The sequence below is a fragment of the Polypterus senegalus genome, chromosome 18, assembly GCF_016835505.1.
Source record: "Polypterus senegalus isolate Bchr_013 chromosome 18, ASM1683550v1, whole genome shotgun sequence".
NCBI lineage: Eukaryota > Metazoa > Chordata > Cladistia > Polypteriformes > Polypteridae > Polypterus > Polypterus senegalus.
In genome coordinates, this window is record NC_053171.1 from 9395109 (window position 1) to 9413170 (window position 18062).

The window sequence follows — 18062 nt, forward strand, 5'->3', positions numbered from 1 at the left end:
ATAAACAGTGAAATCTTCATTATTAATGGCAGAGTGATGAAGGAGACACACGTAGGATTGAATATGACATGGACATAGAAAATGTGTTTGTATTTTTACACATTTGGTAAGTTTATAGAAGATAAAAATATAAAGATGGCCACACACACATTCACATATAACGCAACAGAGACACTTGAGCAGAAGCACGACAGGCTGTGGGTCTGCTTTCAGTCTTTTTATTGGGAAAATCCCAGATTATTTTTTAAAATAAATAAAATGAGCACCACATTGTGCCAATAGCTCATCTTCTGCTCCTCCTGACCACGAATTGCATTGCTACTCCAGGAAGTGGAAAATGATTTGCAACTCTAGAAAATAATGTGAGTTTTGTTATTTAATTGAAGATTAATACTTGTTATTTGTCAAGAATCATTATTTGTCTCTTCTGAAAGTATTTGTGTTTGGAAAGTAAAAGAGTGGAATGTTCAGTGATTTAATAACCTCTTTGTAACAGTGTTTATTAGGAAAAACACCATCAAAATAAGATTTAACTTTGCAGTATTTTTCTCTCTTCAATATGCATTTGACAAAGGCTGCTGGTTTTATATGAAGGCTCATAATAAGCCCCTTAAGAAGTTCTGTCCATTCTCATCTGTCTTTCCTGCCACATAACCAATAATAAGACTTTGTTAAATGGCTCTGTGGTAAAAGGAATAATTGAAAGATCAAACTCATCTCAGTGTCTGCCACTGATAGTGATGAGCGTCGCTGTCTTGAATATTTAACACCATCCTATGCTCAGTCACAGTCTCCCTTTTGAGACACTTTAGAGACATAACCCCTCCAGTGTGCCCAGAGCCATGTTGGAGTCCCAGGTTATCCTCTTTATGTGCCTAAACTACTTTATCTTTCTCCTCTTGTTCCTAAAGAACAGCAGTTCTGTTCCAACGTCCTCATGTATTGTCAATTTTCTAACTTTATAAAGGAGAGTTGACTCAAGACACCAACACATGAACCTCAATTTGTCTTTAACCCAAACCTCATTCTTGTAATCACTGTCCAGATTTGTGTTGGTAACTAATAATTGAGAAGTAGGTTGACCATATAATGTTGTGGCCACCTTACTGGTTTGTTATGTATAAAAGAATGAGTCTCAACACACTGGAAAGGTTTGGGGCAGCCACTTGTATATTGTCCCTGGCTGCTAAAGGTTTAAAGAAAACACATACAGTAGATGTTCTTTGGTTGAGTTCCCAAAATGAACTTAGCTGATCTGTCAAGATGGAAGGTTTTATATGTTGGAAGTGATGTCATTAGACCAGAACAGGAAGTGACGTCAGTCTGGGCGCCAGAATAGGAAGTGATGTTAAACCAGGCAGGTTTTCCCGTATTTGGTCTGCAGAGAAAACAGAAAAAGGTTTAGATCACCCCGCTACTCCCTGGCCTGGCGGGTAGTCATCTCCACTAGTCGCATGTGTGTGACATTGGTTAGTGTCAAGATCATCCCACCATCACAGGATACTAGTTAGAAGAAATCACCATGTGCATAGAATGCATGTTGAAATGATTGGCAGACACCCATGACCCCTGAAATATTTGTGCAATGGAAAATAGCAGGTGCTGCTGGGATGGAACCCACATTGTTCCTCCTTTATCCAAAGTTCCCTATCTAATGGAGTACCATTATAGTTATCCAAAATAGACTTTACCTCAGTTATTATGGCACATCTGCTTGTCTCCATTTTCAATATGCTTATCTCTACCCAGAAGGTGCACCAGGCTGAAGCTGAATCTGTTCCAGAAGAAGCTCAATATCTCAAAAAACATTTAGAAATTAAAGAGAACTGCATGATGCATACATTAGAGCTCCTTCAGCATTCTGCTGTACAAAGGTGTGGCACGGACCAAAGTAGACACTACTACAACCAGTCTACCGGGGTGCAGATGTGTGATCCCTTGGGGTTCTTCTAAAAGCACTACACTTTTACTATTTTTATTTAATTCCAAATCAAAGCCGAATTATAACAAATTTCCATTTTCAGTATTTGTAGCTGTACAACTTGAAATATGTCTTCACTCCACAACACTGAAACTTTAAGCTGCAGATGCTGAAAACACACCTGAAGACATGAAAAAAAAGCTGAAGCGTACAGTCAAGGTGTTGGGAATTTTATTTATTTCTTTATCAGGTAATTGAGACTTTGGATAAACTCCCTACCAGACTAAAAAATGTGTGCTCACCAAAACAAAATGTGTGCTGTTTGACAAAATAGTTTTTTTATTTATAAGTGAAGTTCTACAGTAAAATTACAAAAGTGCATCACAGAGGAAGGCCAAAGAGGAGGTTTACGGATGTGGTGAGGGAGGACATGAAGGCAGTCAGTGTGTCAGAAAATGACGTAAAAGACAGAGATAGATGGAGATGGATGATCTGCTGTGGTGACCCCTAAATGAAAGCAACCAAAAGAAGAAGAGGACATAGAGAAGGAAATGAAAATAGCAGACTGAGTGTTGTGTATGATATATTGCTCCACTGGATAGAGAGAACAAAAATTAGTTTTGATTCTCGTTTGTCAATTTAATAAACTCTTTTAATCCAGTTTTTGAGTCCTGGGTATAAACCAGAGCTGTAGTGTCTACTGCAAATCATAGTCCACGCTTATCATGTCAATGAAACTGGAAAAAAAATGACACAAAGTAATCAGATCAAGGATAAAACCACAGTCTGCTTGACACGCCTTTCTAGGTAATTAAGTTGAATGGAAATGAAATATATTTAAAAGATACAAAACAATAAGCTACCTAAGAAAAGCTAAAATCAGTACAAAAATAAATAAACTTGTGTTTATTTTTTATTCTATTTTCTTTATTCTTTTTTCCCTTCACCAGATTTTTGTTTATACCTTCTCCAGACTTATCTGTCATTGCACTTTTTGTGCTTTAATTATTAGTCATGTTCAACTCCTAGGCATTTTTTTTTCTTTTTTTCCCAAAAACTCAGTCATCATAGTTTAAGGAATTCCCTTTTAAAGTTTTTAGCTATGTAAAGTTATTAGGATAGTATTCAGAGTTGAAACACAACCTGGTTCAGTTGTTGTGTTTGCTTCTTGTTCCTAAAAGAGGTTTCCTTTTTATTCATCCATCCATCCATTTTCCAACCCGCTGAATCCGAACACAGGGCCACGAGGGTCTGCTGGAGCCAATCCCAGCCAACACAGGGCACAAGGCAGGAACCCATCCTGGGCAGGGTGCCAACCCACCGCAGGCCACATTCAAACACACCCACACTAGGGTCAATTTAGAATCGCCAATCCACCTAACCTGCATGTCTTTGGACTGTGGGAGGAAACTCACGCAGACACGGGAAGAACATGCAAACTCCACGCAGGGAGGAGCCGGGAAGCAAACCCGGGTCTCCTAACTGCAAGGCAGCAGCGCTACCACTGCGCCACTGCGCCACCCCCTTTTTATTCATACCACAGAAAAACCACACATTAACATCTAAAAAAATACAGTTCCAGATTACTCCAGTAGATGATGCTATTCATTCCACAGATCATGGCCTACCCTACACACTCTCACTCTTTGATCCTTTTACTCTTTCTTCTTGACATCAGCCTGATGAGCTTCAATCCTGAGTCAAACCTAACAACATAAGGACTGACGTGTCAAGCAATAATGGAAAAGTGAAGAAGAAGACACACATAGGTTTGAATATGACATGGACACCTCATGTGCAGCACACCGATAGCCATAGTGTTTCAGAAGGTCCTTTGGAGCTCATCTGTCTCAGTTCAATGGGGATGAAACAGAACTGTTGGTGGAATTCATAGAAAATGCTGCCATCCTTCTCTGTCTTTAACGCCACATAACCGATAATAAGACTTTGATAAAGGGTTGTGTTGTAAAAGATAGAATTAGAAGGCCAAACCTCACCTCACTATCCTTCACTGATTGTGATGAGTGTCACTGTCTTGAATATTTAACTCCATCCTACACTCAGCCACAGTCTCTCTTTTGAGACATTTAGAGACATAACCCCTCCAATGTGCCCAGGGTCATTTCTGGATGCCCAGGGATATCCTGACCATTTGCCTAAACTACTTTATCTTTCTCCTCTTGTTCCAAAAGAGCAACAGTTCTGCTCCAAGGTCATCAGGTATTGTCAATTGACTAACTTTATAAAGGTGAGTTTCCTCAAGAAACCAGCTCAAGAACCTCATTTTGTTTTCTTCAACCCAAAGTCCCATTCTTAAAGTCAATGCTGTGATTTGTGGCTGTAGCTTATAATGGAGAAGTAGGCTGACCAGCAAATGAATGGCTTCATCTGAGACAGAAGTCCTTGCTGGGTTGTGGGTTAGTCTCATGATCATCCTACCATTACAGGATACTTAGAGGGAGTCACCAAGTCCATAAAACACTTATTGAAAGGATTGGTAGACACCTGTGACCTCTGAAATATTTGTTCAAGGGAAAATACCAGTTGCCTTGTTTTACAGCTAGGGTGGAACCCACAATTGTTCTAATAATTTATAATATATCATTTGATAATTTTTAACAGCAATTTCTTTCAGGAATAAAAAAAAATATGATTGACTGTTCATTTTTGGGGATTTAACATGTATGTGTGCTGTCCAAGTAAACCTTTGGTTACAGACACTTTAAACCTCATTCATTCTTTACTTCTTTTTCAGTCTGTTGAGAGGCCGAACACACGGACATACATTGGATCTCATTTTATCACATGGTTTACTTGTCTGTTACAGTGAAATTGGTGATACTTGCTTTTCTGATCACATGCCTGCTATAACTGAGGCTTCCTTACCCTGCCAAATGGTCGACATTTGTAGGAACACAATAAACTCCACCACTCCCAGCAAGTCCTCCGTGGGATTTAAGGACACTGTGGGGTTTTCCCACCTCAGGTGATCCCTGATTGTCTGGTCATTTTGTTCAATGATACTTGTAGCATTTTATACTCTTGGTAAACTGTGTTTAAATGATGCCATTCATTCCCTCAGTCGGTACAGGCGAGCAGAGCATATGTGAAAAAAGGCGAGCTTCAAGTGTCCCTTGATATTTTAAGGGATAATTTATCTGATTATCAGAAAGCTATGAAATCTACTAGGATAAAGTATTTTTTCATATATTTCAAATAATTGTCACAAACCTAGAGCTTAATTTAATAATATAAACACTCCTCTTAACCCGTCTGTTCCTACGTGTCCTGACATGACATCAACAGTCTGTGAGGATTTTCCCTGAGTTTTAGTTCAGTTTAGTGGACTAAAACCCCAGCTAAAATTCATACCGTCGATAGGATTGGATTTATTTATTTTTTTGGTGGGGATCCCAGGAACGCACCCAGCCTTGGCCCAACTCACACACACTCCCTCACAGAAACTATAAAAAATAAACACCTAGTAATAAAACAGAAATAGAAGACTGTATTAAGCAATACTAAACGAAATGTATGCAAACTACAATTATCCCACCCCAGTTCCCTTCTGGCGATTATACAGTAAACACAAATTCAACAATAACAAATTACTAACAAAAACCACACACAATGAAGTCCATGAAAACGGCAACTGATGAAATTAAATTATGGAGGTAGATAGTTCAGAGAACAGCTCACTGTATGTGAATGTAAAGGTCAGTCCTACCAAATTTCCTGTTGAGATGATGACGTGTGAATGGGATCAGGATCGCTCCTTTCTTGACAGGACGACAACAAATCCTCAGACAGTCCTCATGCAGCAGGAAGACACCAGACAGTCTATACACCCAAACAGGAGACGATCCAGGACAAAAAAAGAATCCACAGGTAGTAAAACGGGAAGGCAAACAGAAAAGACGTCTTCTCTTCTGTAGAACTGACCCCCTTTTAAATCTCACACCACCTCCCTGTCCCCAGCAGCCCCTGAACCCTCAGCAGATGACCAAACCGAGCCACTGAAATAATGTTTCATTCCCCAGTAGCACCGCTACAAATTGTAGACATTACATCCCACATCACACCCTCTGTTAATAACCCTTCTGTCCCTCCTAAATGCTTGGCTGTTATTCACCACTTTGAGTCTGTTTCTCTCCCTGTTTTTGCAGAAGTAATTAGTCACCTTAAATCCACAGCTTCTTATTGTTCCCTCTCATCTTGTTAAATATGTTTTTGAAGTGTTTGGGCCTAGCGTTCTGGACATTAAAAACAGCTGTTTTGAGACTGGTTCATCCCAGCCTACCTTCAGCATGCTGTGGTGCAGCCATTAATAAAAAAAAATCTCAATTTCACAGAATTTTCAAAGTTCAGTCCCATCTGCAAGTTGCATATTCTTTCAAAAATACTGGAGAAGGTTGTTTTTCTACAACTACAAACATTTTTTAAAAGAAAATGGCATTTTGGAAGTATTTCAGTCTGGTATTAAGACACCACAGCACAAAGTAAGCACTTCAAAGGGATCTAAATTCAATTTTATTAATAAGTGACTGTAGGGATAGCGCCATCTTGTTGTTTTTAAACATAACTGTAGCATTTGATACAATTGATCGTGACATCCTTTCGCCCGTTTTACAGTATGTGGTATTCAAAGAACTGCTTTAGAATGGTTCAGGTCACATCTCACAGGCAGAAGCTTTTCATTCACCTCGGCAATTTCTCCATTTCCTCTGCCCCTCTTACCTGTGGGGTCTCTCAAGGATCTATTCTTGTATTCCTATGAATATTCCATTTGTGTTTATCTTTTTTCTTCTTTCTTAAACTTTGCCTTTTTCAAATTCACTCTACGTCTCCCTGAACTTTAGTCTTTACCACCACCACCTCACACAAAACAAGCTTATGGATCACAATCTCCAAGATGACATCCTTTTCCTAATAGAATGTGACATGTTTTACTTAATCATAAAGAATGTCAGCAAATGAGAGTACATTTCTTCATTCATTCATTTTCTGTTCTCCACTTCTCCAGTCCAGAGATGAAGAGAGTCAAAGCCCGTGTTAAAATTTAGGGTGCAAGACAGAGAAAGAAATCAGGCCAGTCCATGACAGGAGGACTCCCAGTAGCACACACTGACCTGATGCCAGCTGGTTGCACTGGAAAAGTAAAACATACAAACACTGGAGAAACATTTAAACTTTATACACAAAAGGCACATCAGCTAGGAACTGAACCAGAGGCCAAGGGTAGCCGTTCACCTCAACCAAACGTATCATTTACATTCCTAACACGTGAAATTAAAATGAACTGAGCTTCATCATTTTTAAAAGGGTAGTTTATGGAAGAAACCCCTGATGTGGTGAACATGGATACAGAAATCTTTAAAAGTGTGCACCTCATTGAGTGTATAAAAGCCTGGAACTGTTATTTAGAATTTGTTATATCTTGAACATTTAAACACAGTTTTTTGTGGCATTTTCTAAATGCAAAGTACAGCAAACCTCTGAGCCCAGACCTGTCCAGCAGTTAATTTGTTTTGTATCATAAAAATGGCCTTTTGACACTTAAACATTCAGTTTTCACACTTTGCTTAGTTCCAGATCCAGTTTTTTGTCATTCACTTCTTTTTGCTCCCACAGAGCGCTTTAGTAAACCCACTCTGAGTGTCCTGCCCAGTGCCACAGTGTGGGAAGGGGACACTGTGACCCTGAGGTGTCTGTCTAAGAGTGAAGTGACAGGGATACAACTGACATATAAATTCTACGAAGATGAGACACCTTTGAGTGAAGAAACTCAACAGAATGAGTTCACAGTCGAGTCAGCTCACCAGAACCAAACTGGAAAATATTGGTGTGACGTGAAGGAAAAATGGAAGGAGACTGTGAAGAAACAAAGTGACAGAGTGCAGTTGACTGTAATAGGTAAGTGAGCAGAAGTCTCCTCTTCAGGTCCGAGTCTCTCTCTGTCTGCTGACTGATGACACTTCCTTCTCTGTGTAATGACGCCATTTCTTCACCTGAGGTACCCAGTACTTCACATTGAGGAATTTATTACAGCGCCATACTTTAATGTCCAGCTTGCAGCACCCAGCTTCACATTTTCTAAATGAATAGTGAGACATAAAAAACAATGGAGTGGAGTCACAGTGGTAGTCAGTTGCTTAAAACGTGAATCTTTGTCAGAAAAAGAAGGTATCTGTGGAGGCTTTTAGGATTTGAGGGACTCCTGCTTCATTTCATTGCAGTTATCAGATTAAGTCAGGATATTGAGTTTTCTAATTTCTTTATTCTTTGTTCTCTTCACCAGATTGTCATTTTTAATTTCTTCAGATGTATCTGTCTTTTTACTCTTTGTCTTTTAATTATTAGACTTTTTCACTCCTCAGCATTTTGTTCTTTAATTCCCAATAACTCGGTCATCATAGTTTGAGGTATCCCTTTCAAAGTTTTCAGCTGTTTAAACGTATTAGAGTATTCAGATTTTAAATATGATCTGGTTCAGTTTTCATATTTGCTTCTTTTTCTTATTAGAGGCTTCTTTTTTACTCCATACTTCAGAAAACCCACACATTAACCTCCAACCAAATGCAGTTCCAGATTTCTCCAGTAGAGGATGCTATATATTTCACTGATTATGGCATACCTCACACACACACACACACACTCTTTGATCCTTTTAATATTTCTCACTGTAATCAGCCTGAGGAGCTTTAATTCTGTGAGAATGAGCAGTGAGACCACAAGTGACATAAACAGTGAAATCTTCATTATTAATGGCAGAGTGATGAAGGAGACACACGTAGGATTGAATATGACATGGACATAGAAAATGTGTTTGTATTTTTACACATTTGGTAAGTTTATAGAAGATAAAAATATAAAGATGGCCACACACACATTCACATATAACGCAACAGAGACACTTGAGCAGAAGCACGACAGGCTGTGGGTCTGCTTTCAGTCTTTTTATTGGGAAAATCACAGATTATTTTTAAAATAAATGAAATGAGCACCACATTGTGCCAATAGCCCATCTTCTGCTCCTTCTGACCATGAATTGCATTGCTACTCCAGGAAGTGGAAAATGATTTGCAACTCTTAGAAAATAATGTGAGTTTTGTTATTTAATTGAAGATTAATACTTGTTATTTATCAAGAATCATTATTTGCCTCTTCTGAAAGTATTTGTGTTTGGAAAGTAAAAGAGTGGAATGTTCAGTGATTTAATAACCTCTTTGTAACAGTCCTTATTAGGAAAAACACCATCAAAATACGATTTAACTTTGCAGTATGTACTCTCTTCAATATGCATTTGACAAAGGCTGCTGGTTTTATATGAAGGCTCATAATAAGCCCCTTAAGAAGTTCTGTCCATTCTCATCTGTCTTTCCTGCCACATAACCAATAATAAGACTTTGTTAAATGGCTGTCTGGTAAAAGGAATAATTGAAAGATCAAACTCATCACAGTGTCTGCCACTGATTGTGATGAGCGTCGCTGTCTTGAATATTTAACACAATCCTATGCTCAGCCACAGTCTCCCTTTTGAGACACTTTAGAGACATAACCCCTCCAATGTGCCCAGAGCCATGTTGGAGTCCATGTTGGAGGAGGTTTACGGATGTGGTGAGGGAGGACATGAAGGCAGTCAGTGTGTCAGAAAATGACGTAAAAGACAGAGATAGATGGAGATGGATGATCTGCTGTGGTGACCCCTAAATGAGAGCAACCAAAAGAAGAAGAAAATGTAGAGAAGGAAATGAAAATAGCAGACTGAGTGTTGTGTATGATATATTGCTCCACTGGATAGAGAGAACGAAAATTAGTTTTGATTTTCTTTTGTCAATTTAATAAACTCTTTTAATCCTGTTTTTGAGTCCTGGGTATAAACCAAAGCTGTAGTGTCTACTGCAAATCATAGTCCACACTTATCATGTCAATGAAACTGGAAAAAAAATGACGCAAAATAATCAGATCAAGGATAAAACCACAGTCTGCTTGACACGCCTTTCTAGGTAATTAAGTTGAATGGAAATGAAATATGTTTAAAAGATACAAAACAATAAGCTACCTAAGAAATGCTAAAATCAGTACAAAAATAAATAAACTTTTCTGATATTTGTTTTCTTTTGAATTGGTAGCTTTTTTAAAACTTGTCCTGCAAGATCAATACCAACAGCTTTACACTGTAAGGCAGCACAAGATCTCCTTTTATTCTCCATTTTACTTCTTTGCTCTGTGCTTTTGTCAACTACACTTGAATGACTGAAGATCTTCACCAGTCGATCCTCCCTTGGCCTTCCTCTTCTTTTCTCTCACTAATTCTGTTCATGTTCTCTCTTCAGCTATGTATGTGACTTTGTCAGCTTCTCCTGGCACTTCTGTGAAGGTGGGAGACTCCATTAACTTGACCTGCACATGGGAAGGGAAAATGAGCTCAACACTCATCTTCAACTTCCTAAGAAACAACGAGACTGTGAAGAGCAGCAGTGACTCTGCAGTGTTTAGCATCAATCAGACTGATAAAAACCACACTGGGAGCTACATGTGTGCTGTAGAATCTTCAGGAAGAAGACAAACTTACAGCAATGAGATTGAGATTGAATTGCAAGGTAGGAAAAAACATCTAACATGGCGGGTCTCAACTTACATACACGACAAAAAACAGTGTAGATTATAAAGTCTGTCTTATTTTTAAATCACAATGAAAAAATGAGAAATAATTTCTTGTCGTTCTTCTTCACATTATCAGATTCTGTAAGTTCTGCTAGGGCTCTCTAAGCTTTAGGTTCACCCAATAATCCCCTTTGTTAGCTCCAGATTTACGCAGAAGTTCCGCCTACAGTAATTTTGTTGTGCTTTGTGTTAATGTTAAATTTTACTTATGTAACTAATATTAGATTTAATACGTAGTCATGTATGATTTGTACCTGAAAGTATTGATAGATGTTTTTTTTTAACCAGATCTTAAAGGTTGGCCCTGTTTATGTGGACTCAATTAACACTCTTATTTAGACAAAGATTTCTCCACAATTTAAATACAAAATATTATTTGTTTGTTTTTGTTATGTTTCCATTGCTTAATTACAAAAACAACATTCATTCTGTTATAACAAGTACTTTTAAAATCTAATTATTGAAATGTCACAATTACACTCCACATTTAACTTTTCAGCAACATATTTCTTTCACTAGCTCCAAATTAGAAACTTTGCTAAACAGAATCCCCCCAGTTTCCCTCACCTCCCACCTACTTCTCTTCCGGAAGAAATATTGATCAGTCTTGAGGACTCAGACAGCATTTCTGTAATATATAAAAACATTTTAAAGTCCTTCCCTTTCAAAGATCTCAGGGTACAGTGGGAAAAGGATCTCTTTTTCAATATTTTAGAAATGGAGAGGAAGGCAGCCATGCACAGAGTTCACTTGAGCTCCATATATGCAAAGCATACAATTATTCAACTTAAAATCTTTTATCGAGCACATCTTTGTCTTGTTTAAAACTGTCTAAAATGTTTCCAGTGCAAGATCCAAAATGCGAACGTTGCAATCGAGCTCCAGCCTCATTGGGCCACATGTTTTGGATTTGCACCAAATGAACATCATTCTACCTTTCAGACAGCCTTGGGGTCACAGTCCCTTTGGTGGGCTCCCAGATGTGTTTAAAGTGGAGAAGGACAAACAAACTGTAATGGCCTTTACTACACTATTGGCAGGTAGATTTACCTTGTTCAACTGGAAGAATCCTAACTCTTCTCTTTTAATTCAGTGGGAAACTGATGTTATACACTATTTGAAATTAGAAAAAATAAAATTCTCACTTAAAGGATCTGTGCAAAACTTGTTTAAAACCTGGCAGGACCTGATCAAGAACATTTTAGAATAAGCATCTAAATTAGGGAAAGGATTTTCCTTTTAATTTCTTTTCCTACTCTTGAAGTTTTACTTTATCTGTTGGCCTGCCTCTCTTTCTCATGGGCGGGATTTGATTTGATTTGAACTTAGTTTTGTCCAGCTTGACTTGCTTATATGGAATGTTACTTTTAATAAATTCAATAATTTTTTTTTAAGAAATGGCCTAATCTAAAGGTAACAAATCCTTGTTTTAAAATGCTGTTAAAATTACAGATAATCAGCGTGTCTGTCCAAAGAGGTGATGCCACAAAGAAAATTAGAAGTTTGTAATCTGCCATTTGTGCAAAAAGCCTGAAATAACAAGTACCTTTTAATGTTATTTATTGTGTAATCTGTTAGACATTTGACGAGGATGGAATATCAAAGAGTTTGTGATGTGTATAATGTATGACAAACTACTAGACATTAAACTGAATTAGTAACATATCTTCAGATTTTATACTTTTTTATAACACATTTGTACGTTCTGGAAGGCATTGCCTATTCATTTGATTCAAGACTTCATCATTTTCATTTCTTCATTATTGTGGTCAGAATGGTGGTCGCTCAGTCGCTTGTATGCCAACCTCCTCAGTTTATGGTCTACCACCTTTTTCTGACCATGCCAGCCTGAAGTTCTCCCACATTGTTTTTTATATTTTGTTCCGTCGCCTGTTATTAATGATTTTCAGGTTGTTATTAATGGGCTTCTTTCTGTTTCTTTGTGTTTTCAGCTTTTCCTGGTGCTGGCAAACAAGGTAGGTGGTGAGGGGTCTTGCTTTGGCCTTCAAATGGGTATTCATTCCAGTTCTCTTGTAACATTGAGGGTGACTGAGACTTTTTATTTCTGTCTTCTCTGGTGTCTTTCATTTAAATCAGAGTTGGGCATTAGATGTGGAAGGGGTTGGTATTACTGCCTTTAGAAGGTTGTTTTATGGAGGGAGTCCTGTGAGCAACAACTGGGGTATGTCTTCTTAGCCTGGGGGGTGTGTGGGCATGGGGTGCATGGTGACGTCCATGTTTTTATGCCTTCACATCTTTTGCCACTCACACTCATCTTCTTTGCTTATCTCTTCTCAATGTTAAACTTGAATACTGTTAATGAACTTGGACTTAAAAGAAGACCCAAAAATGAAGTTATTTTATATGTTACTTACCCCATGTAGTTTGGAGAGGTGGTTGAAAAAAAGTTTTAATCTCATGTTTTCGTGATGAAAAAAATCTAAAATGATTCTTATAGAGTAGGACCCAGTGGTAACCAACACTGGCCAAGAGCAAACAACGTGAAAACAAGCATGGAAAAAGAAAAATAAAATCCTTGTGTAGCTCTTGTTGCATAATCCACATGTCAATTGTATGTGTTTTTTGCTAAAGTTATTATTAATATCTAAATGCGGGAAACTCTGTGTACAATATAAACAGGAAAGGTGCATTTCCCATAATACAGTGCTTTTGAACTCAATCACATACACAGAAAAATGTACAGAAGCAATTTGGACTTGACAGTTATTGTATCATGCATATGTTTAGGGGAAAACTAAAGTATCCAGAGTAATTACCTTAGATAAAACCATAAGCTAAATAAGTACAGTAAATGTTAAATGTTATTGTGCATCAAATGCTGAATTTACACCACAAACAGTGCCCAGAATATTATTCACGTCATGATGACTTTGTGTCTTTTCCTCTCCCCAGAGTCCACTCTTACAATTGTTCATCTCAGCGTTGGACTCGGTCTGGTTTTTCTAATACTTGTGCTGCTGCTGCTGATGTTTGCATACCACAGGACTCGAGGTGAGTGGACATTGGTGAGTTGCACTGAACTGCGGGTCACTGATTGCGCTAAATTACTCAAATTGTCCAGCAAGCCAGCATTCCACTTGAGTGCAGGAGAAAGAGAGTGAAAAAATGGGGCAAACTGTGTCAGCGAAAACTTGTTTGGGTGGTAAGAACATCAAGGGGGTCAGGGATATGGAAAGGCATTTAGGTCAGTAGCTTGAAATATAAAAGTAGGAGAAGATTATAGGCGATACTAAAAGAAGAGAAGACAGAGATTGGCTTCATCACTTCCCAAGGTGCATTTGTCAGAGATCTGACCTCTTTGGATGTCCATATTTAGTGTGCTCATTAATAGTAAAGTATCACTCATGTACAATGAAGACATTTTCATTTTTTATTTATTTATTTTTTTTTTTTTTGCTGTTGCAGGTTTACCAAGCATTAGAAGTTCAAAGACTGGGTGAGTCTTTCTGATAACTACAAATATGACTTTATATCATAAGGGACCAACATATTAGTCCTATCTGATTGAACATAAAAAGATGTTGGGGGCATTGGGACCTCTTTTGGAACAGATGGGGCTTGTTCTGTCGAAATAAGTTACATCTGAACTTAACAGGCACCAATATGTTGTGTAGAACCCTGAGTAGATTGGTCAGGGATTGTGTAAACTTGGGAATAGGGAGACACAGAGTTTAGGACAAGCCAGGTTTAAAACTATATACGAAGGAACAAACAATGGTGTAAAAACAAATACGCACAGCAATGGAAAATCTAAGTGTAAGTGCAAAAGTGAAATAAGCTACACATTTAAAAATAGCTTTCATAAATGCCGGAAATATCGAAAGTAAAACATACTTCTCTAGACACTGCATGGTCTGCCTGCACACTGGACCCAATGCTGCCATTATGGTGAGGTTTAAACACCCTGACTGGTGACTGGAGGACCCCAGATTCGACAAGGGATTATAATTGAGTTTCCTTTTGTATGCACAACATTGTTGCAGTATTTCCTGATTCTAGAAGGTTACTAAAATACATGTACTTTATTTCATTTTTCTTTCTCATCTTAATTGCTACGAATACAGTTTTCAATTTTTTGTGCAAGGAAATGAAAATGAATTTCTGTTGATTCTGAAGCACACTGCTGCTTCCTCACAAATTCATTGTCCTGGCTTTAAATTACACCCTTGCCTTGTTGCCTGTATGCATTTTGCTTATAATTTTTATGTTTGGGTGTTTTTTTCTCTGTAAAATTCCAGTCTGCCATCCTGATGCAGTTTAGGTTGATTGGAGATTCTAAATTAGCCTGGTAGGTGAGTGTAGAAGTGAGCCATGGAAGGACTGTCAGCCTATCCTTGAGGTTGGTGAATGTTCTGTTACTTTTCAAGCTCCATTTACACACACACAACACTTCTTGGGTCATAAAGAGAAGTCGCAGATTGGTACATGTGTTAGTCTATCAAATAAAAAAGGTAAAAAAAGAAAAACAAAAGAAAACAGAAACAATAGAGATGCTACAAAGAAGCAGAAACTCATGGGCTTTGCTACAGTGACCCCTAGTGGTCAGATGCACACTTCAGCCCACAGTGCAGATGGCAGACACAGCCTTCCCCTGTCCTCTGTGTATTATACATAAATGTTAGCTTTAGTCAGCATGCAGTTTTATGATTTGTGTTTCTTACAGAAGAAAAGAGAAAGGAGAGGATGTGATAACCTCCAGTGGAGGAGCTAACCAAATGGATCCATTGAATAAGGAAGGTGGGAGAGCGTCCATCAGTTTATTGATTTTCAAATATAATTGTGGATTTTTATTATACTCATGAATACGTATTCTTAAAGAATTTTACTTTATTTTATTTTAATTATTTTAATATGACCTTTGACTGTTTATTTGTACAGAGCTAATTCTTGCCTAGGTTTATAAATGTGGCATTTGTCAAATAAGATGATCTAAATCCCTGAATCCTCAAACACCCTTAAAACAGAATAGTCTTCACATTAACTTTTGGCCTGTTTGATCATTGAAGAATGAGCTCCCACGTTTCAACCCCTTCCCTATCAAGTCCTTAAAGCTTTATTCTTTTTCTTTTGCTTTTGAAATTCCAACTGTCTTCTGCAATCAGGCACCTGCTGTTTCCCAAAATACCTTGAAAGTTTCTCTACTGACAGCTATTTTAATCTGTGTTCTCAAAAACTCAAAAGCTGAAAATTTGCTTCATTGCTAGTTAAAGCCCATCTGGAGTCCTTTGAAAGGAGGGGCAGCAGCAGACCTCAGTATCCAAAGCGAGGTAGTTAGTTTTAGACTTCGACAATGGATGAGTGGGGTTCCTCCTTGGTGTCCAAAGTGCAAAGCTCTAAAGTTAAACTGGAGTGTGCACTCCATTAGTTACATAATTGCCACCCTTCTGCTTACATAACAAGGACTTTACAGAATGTGTTCCACTTTGTGTCCAGACTGTGCGCTCATCACCATTCATAAATGGTGCCCCTAATGGACTGATTAGCTTAGGCTGTAATCACCATATTGATTTTATTTGGTTCAGGCATTCTGTACAGCCCATGGCAAGATGCCATCCTGGGTGATTTCCCATCTGCCACTGCTTTGTCTTTAGCAGTAGGAGTCAGCCCTCCAAAAGAGGCCTTCTAATAAAATGAACAACTGTCCAGTCTCTAGACGTGGGCACCACAGCCTACACAAGCCCAAAAAGTGTTGATGGCTTTTATATTTGATTACACAGGTATGGGAGAGAGGAAAAACCATCAAATGACTGGTCTAAACTAACAAAACAAAGTGCATTTCATAAATAAAGGTTTACTTAAGAGTACATAAGAATAAAAATCAAAACAGCTGAGAAAAAAAGCAAACAAATCCAAATCTGTAATCTTAAACATAGTACCTTTAAATGAGGGCAAGGTCCAATAACCAGAAAAACTTAAATGACCTAAAAAAGAGCTTAACTCAAGAGAAGAACAACAATGTCAAAGCAGCCCGGTCATATACTGCTGGCCATTAAAGAGTGCTAAGTAAATCCTAATTTGATCAGATGAAGGGGTTTAACATACAATGCTCAAAAGGTGCATAATACAATACAATACAATTTATTTTTCTATAGCCCAAAATCACACAAGAAGTACCACAAGAGGCTTTAACAGACCCTGCCTTTTGACAGCCCCCAGCCTTGGCTCTCTAAGAAGAGAAGGAAAAACTACCATTCCACAGCTGAGTCAGCGCTGGGCGACCCAATCCAATAAAAGGACCCCTCTACCTGATGATTCATGCAATCCTCCATCAGAGATGACTTTACTTTAGGCAGGCAAAATAACTTGGCAGATGGGCAGTGGTACCAAGTGCCACATTTGAGTACCGAGAAGAGAAACAGAATAGGTGAGGATTAGTACAAAAATTATAACTATCACATTACTTCTGTTTTAGTGCTAATGACTGAGAACAGAGTTGCAGTCTGTACAGTTAATCAGCAGCTCTAGTCAGGGTGTGCTAAACTGAAGAAGTGAGTTTTCAGCCGGGATCTGAAAGCAGAGACTGAAGGGGCATCTCTTATAGTAGCAGGCAGGCCATTCCACAGTTTTGGGGCCCTGTATCTAAAAGCTCAACCTCCCACTGTTATTTTATTAATCCTTGGAATCATAAGCAGACCGGCATCTTTAAATCTTAATGTGTGTTCTGGTTTGTAAGTCATGATAAGTTCAGATAAGAAAGCCAGACCTTGGCTATTGAAGGCTTTATATGTTAAAAGGAGGATTTTGAAATCTGCCCTAAACTTAACTTGGAGCAGGTGTAAGGATTTAAGAACTGGAGTTATGTGTTTGTATTTTCTTGCAGCAGCGTTTTGGATTAACTAGAAGCTGTATAAAGAACAATTTGAACATCCATTGTACACCACATTGCAGTAGTCAATTCTACTAGAAATAAATGCATTAATTAATTTCTCAGGATCCTGTTTATTTAGAAAGCACCATAATTTCCCAACATTTTTGTAGATGGTAGAAACATGATTTGGACAGCTTTGTAATGTGTACTTTAAATGACATGCAAGAGTCAAAGATAACTCCTAGATTGCAAGTTGATTCTGTAAAATTAATGGCGATTCCAACCGAGTTAAATGTTGACAAAATATCGTTGTGATCAGTATCATTACCTCTAATAATTAACATCTGTTTTATCGGTGTTTAAAGACAAGTAGTTCTGAACCACCCACTCCTTTAATTCACTAACACAACTAATTAAAGACAACATTGGAGAAACTTCATTTGATCTAAAAGAAAAGTATAACTGGGTGTCATCTTCATACGAGTTAAAATTAACATGAAGTTTTCTAATGATAGATCCCAGTGGAAGTATATAAAGTGAAAACAGTAAATGTCCCAGTACAGCCCTGCAGGACACCATATCTCACTTCTGTGTATAATGATGGAGTACTGTCAGCGCATTTCTGTACATACTGGAATCAATTTG

General features: G+C 38.0%; 1 protein-coding gene across 2 annotated transcripts in view; it reads left to right on the forward strand.

The window, feature by feature from the left end:
• LOC120518957 (Fc receptor-like protein 5) overlaps positions 1-18062 on the forward strand; it is a 62501-nt gene that overhangs the window by 32348 nt on the left and 12091 nt on the right. Inside the window, exons 7-12 of one of the 2 annotated variants that reach the window (XM_039741994.1) lie at positions 7553-7834; positions 10258-10524; positions 12541-12564; positions 13502-13600; positions 14015-14045; positions 15273-15346. In XM_039741994.1, the coding sequence (XP_039597928.1) occupies positions 7553-7834; positions 10258-10524; positions 12541-12564; positions 13502-13600; positions 14015-14045; positions 15273-15346 (777 nt within the window). The remainder of the gene's footprint in view (positions 1-7552; positions 7835-10257; positions 10525-12540; positions 12565-13501; positions 13601-14014; positions 14046-15272; positions 15347-18062) is intronic. The other variant, XM_039741995.1, reaches the window with a different exon arrangement.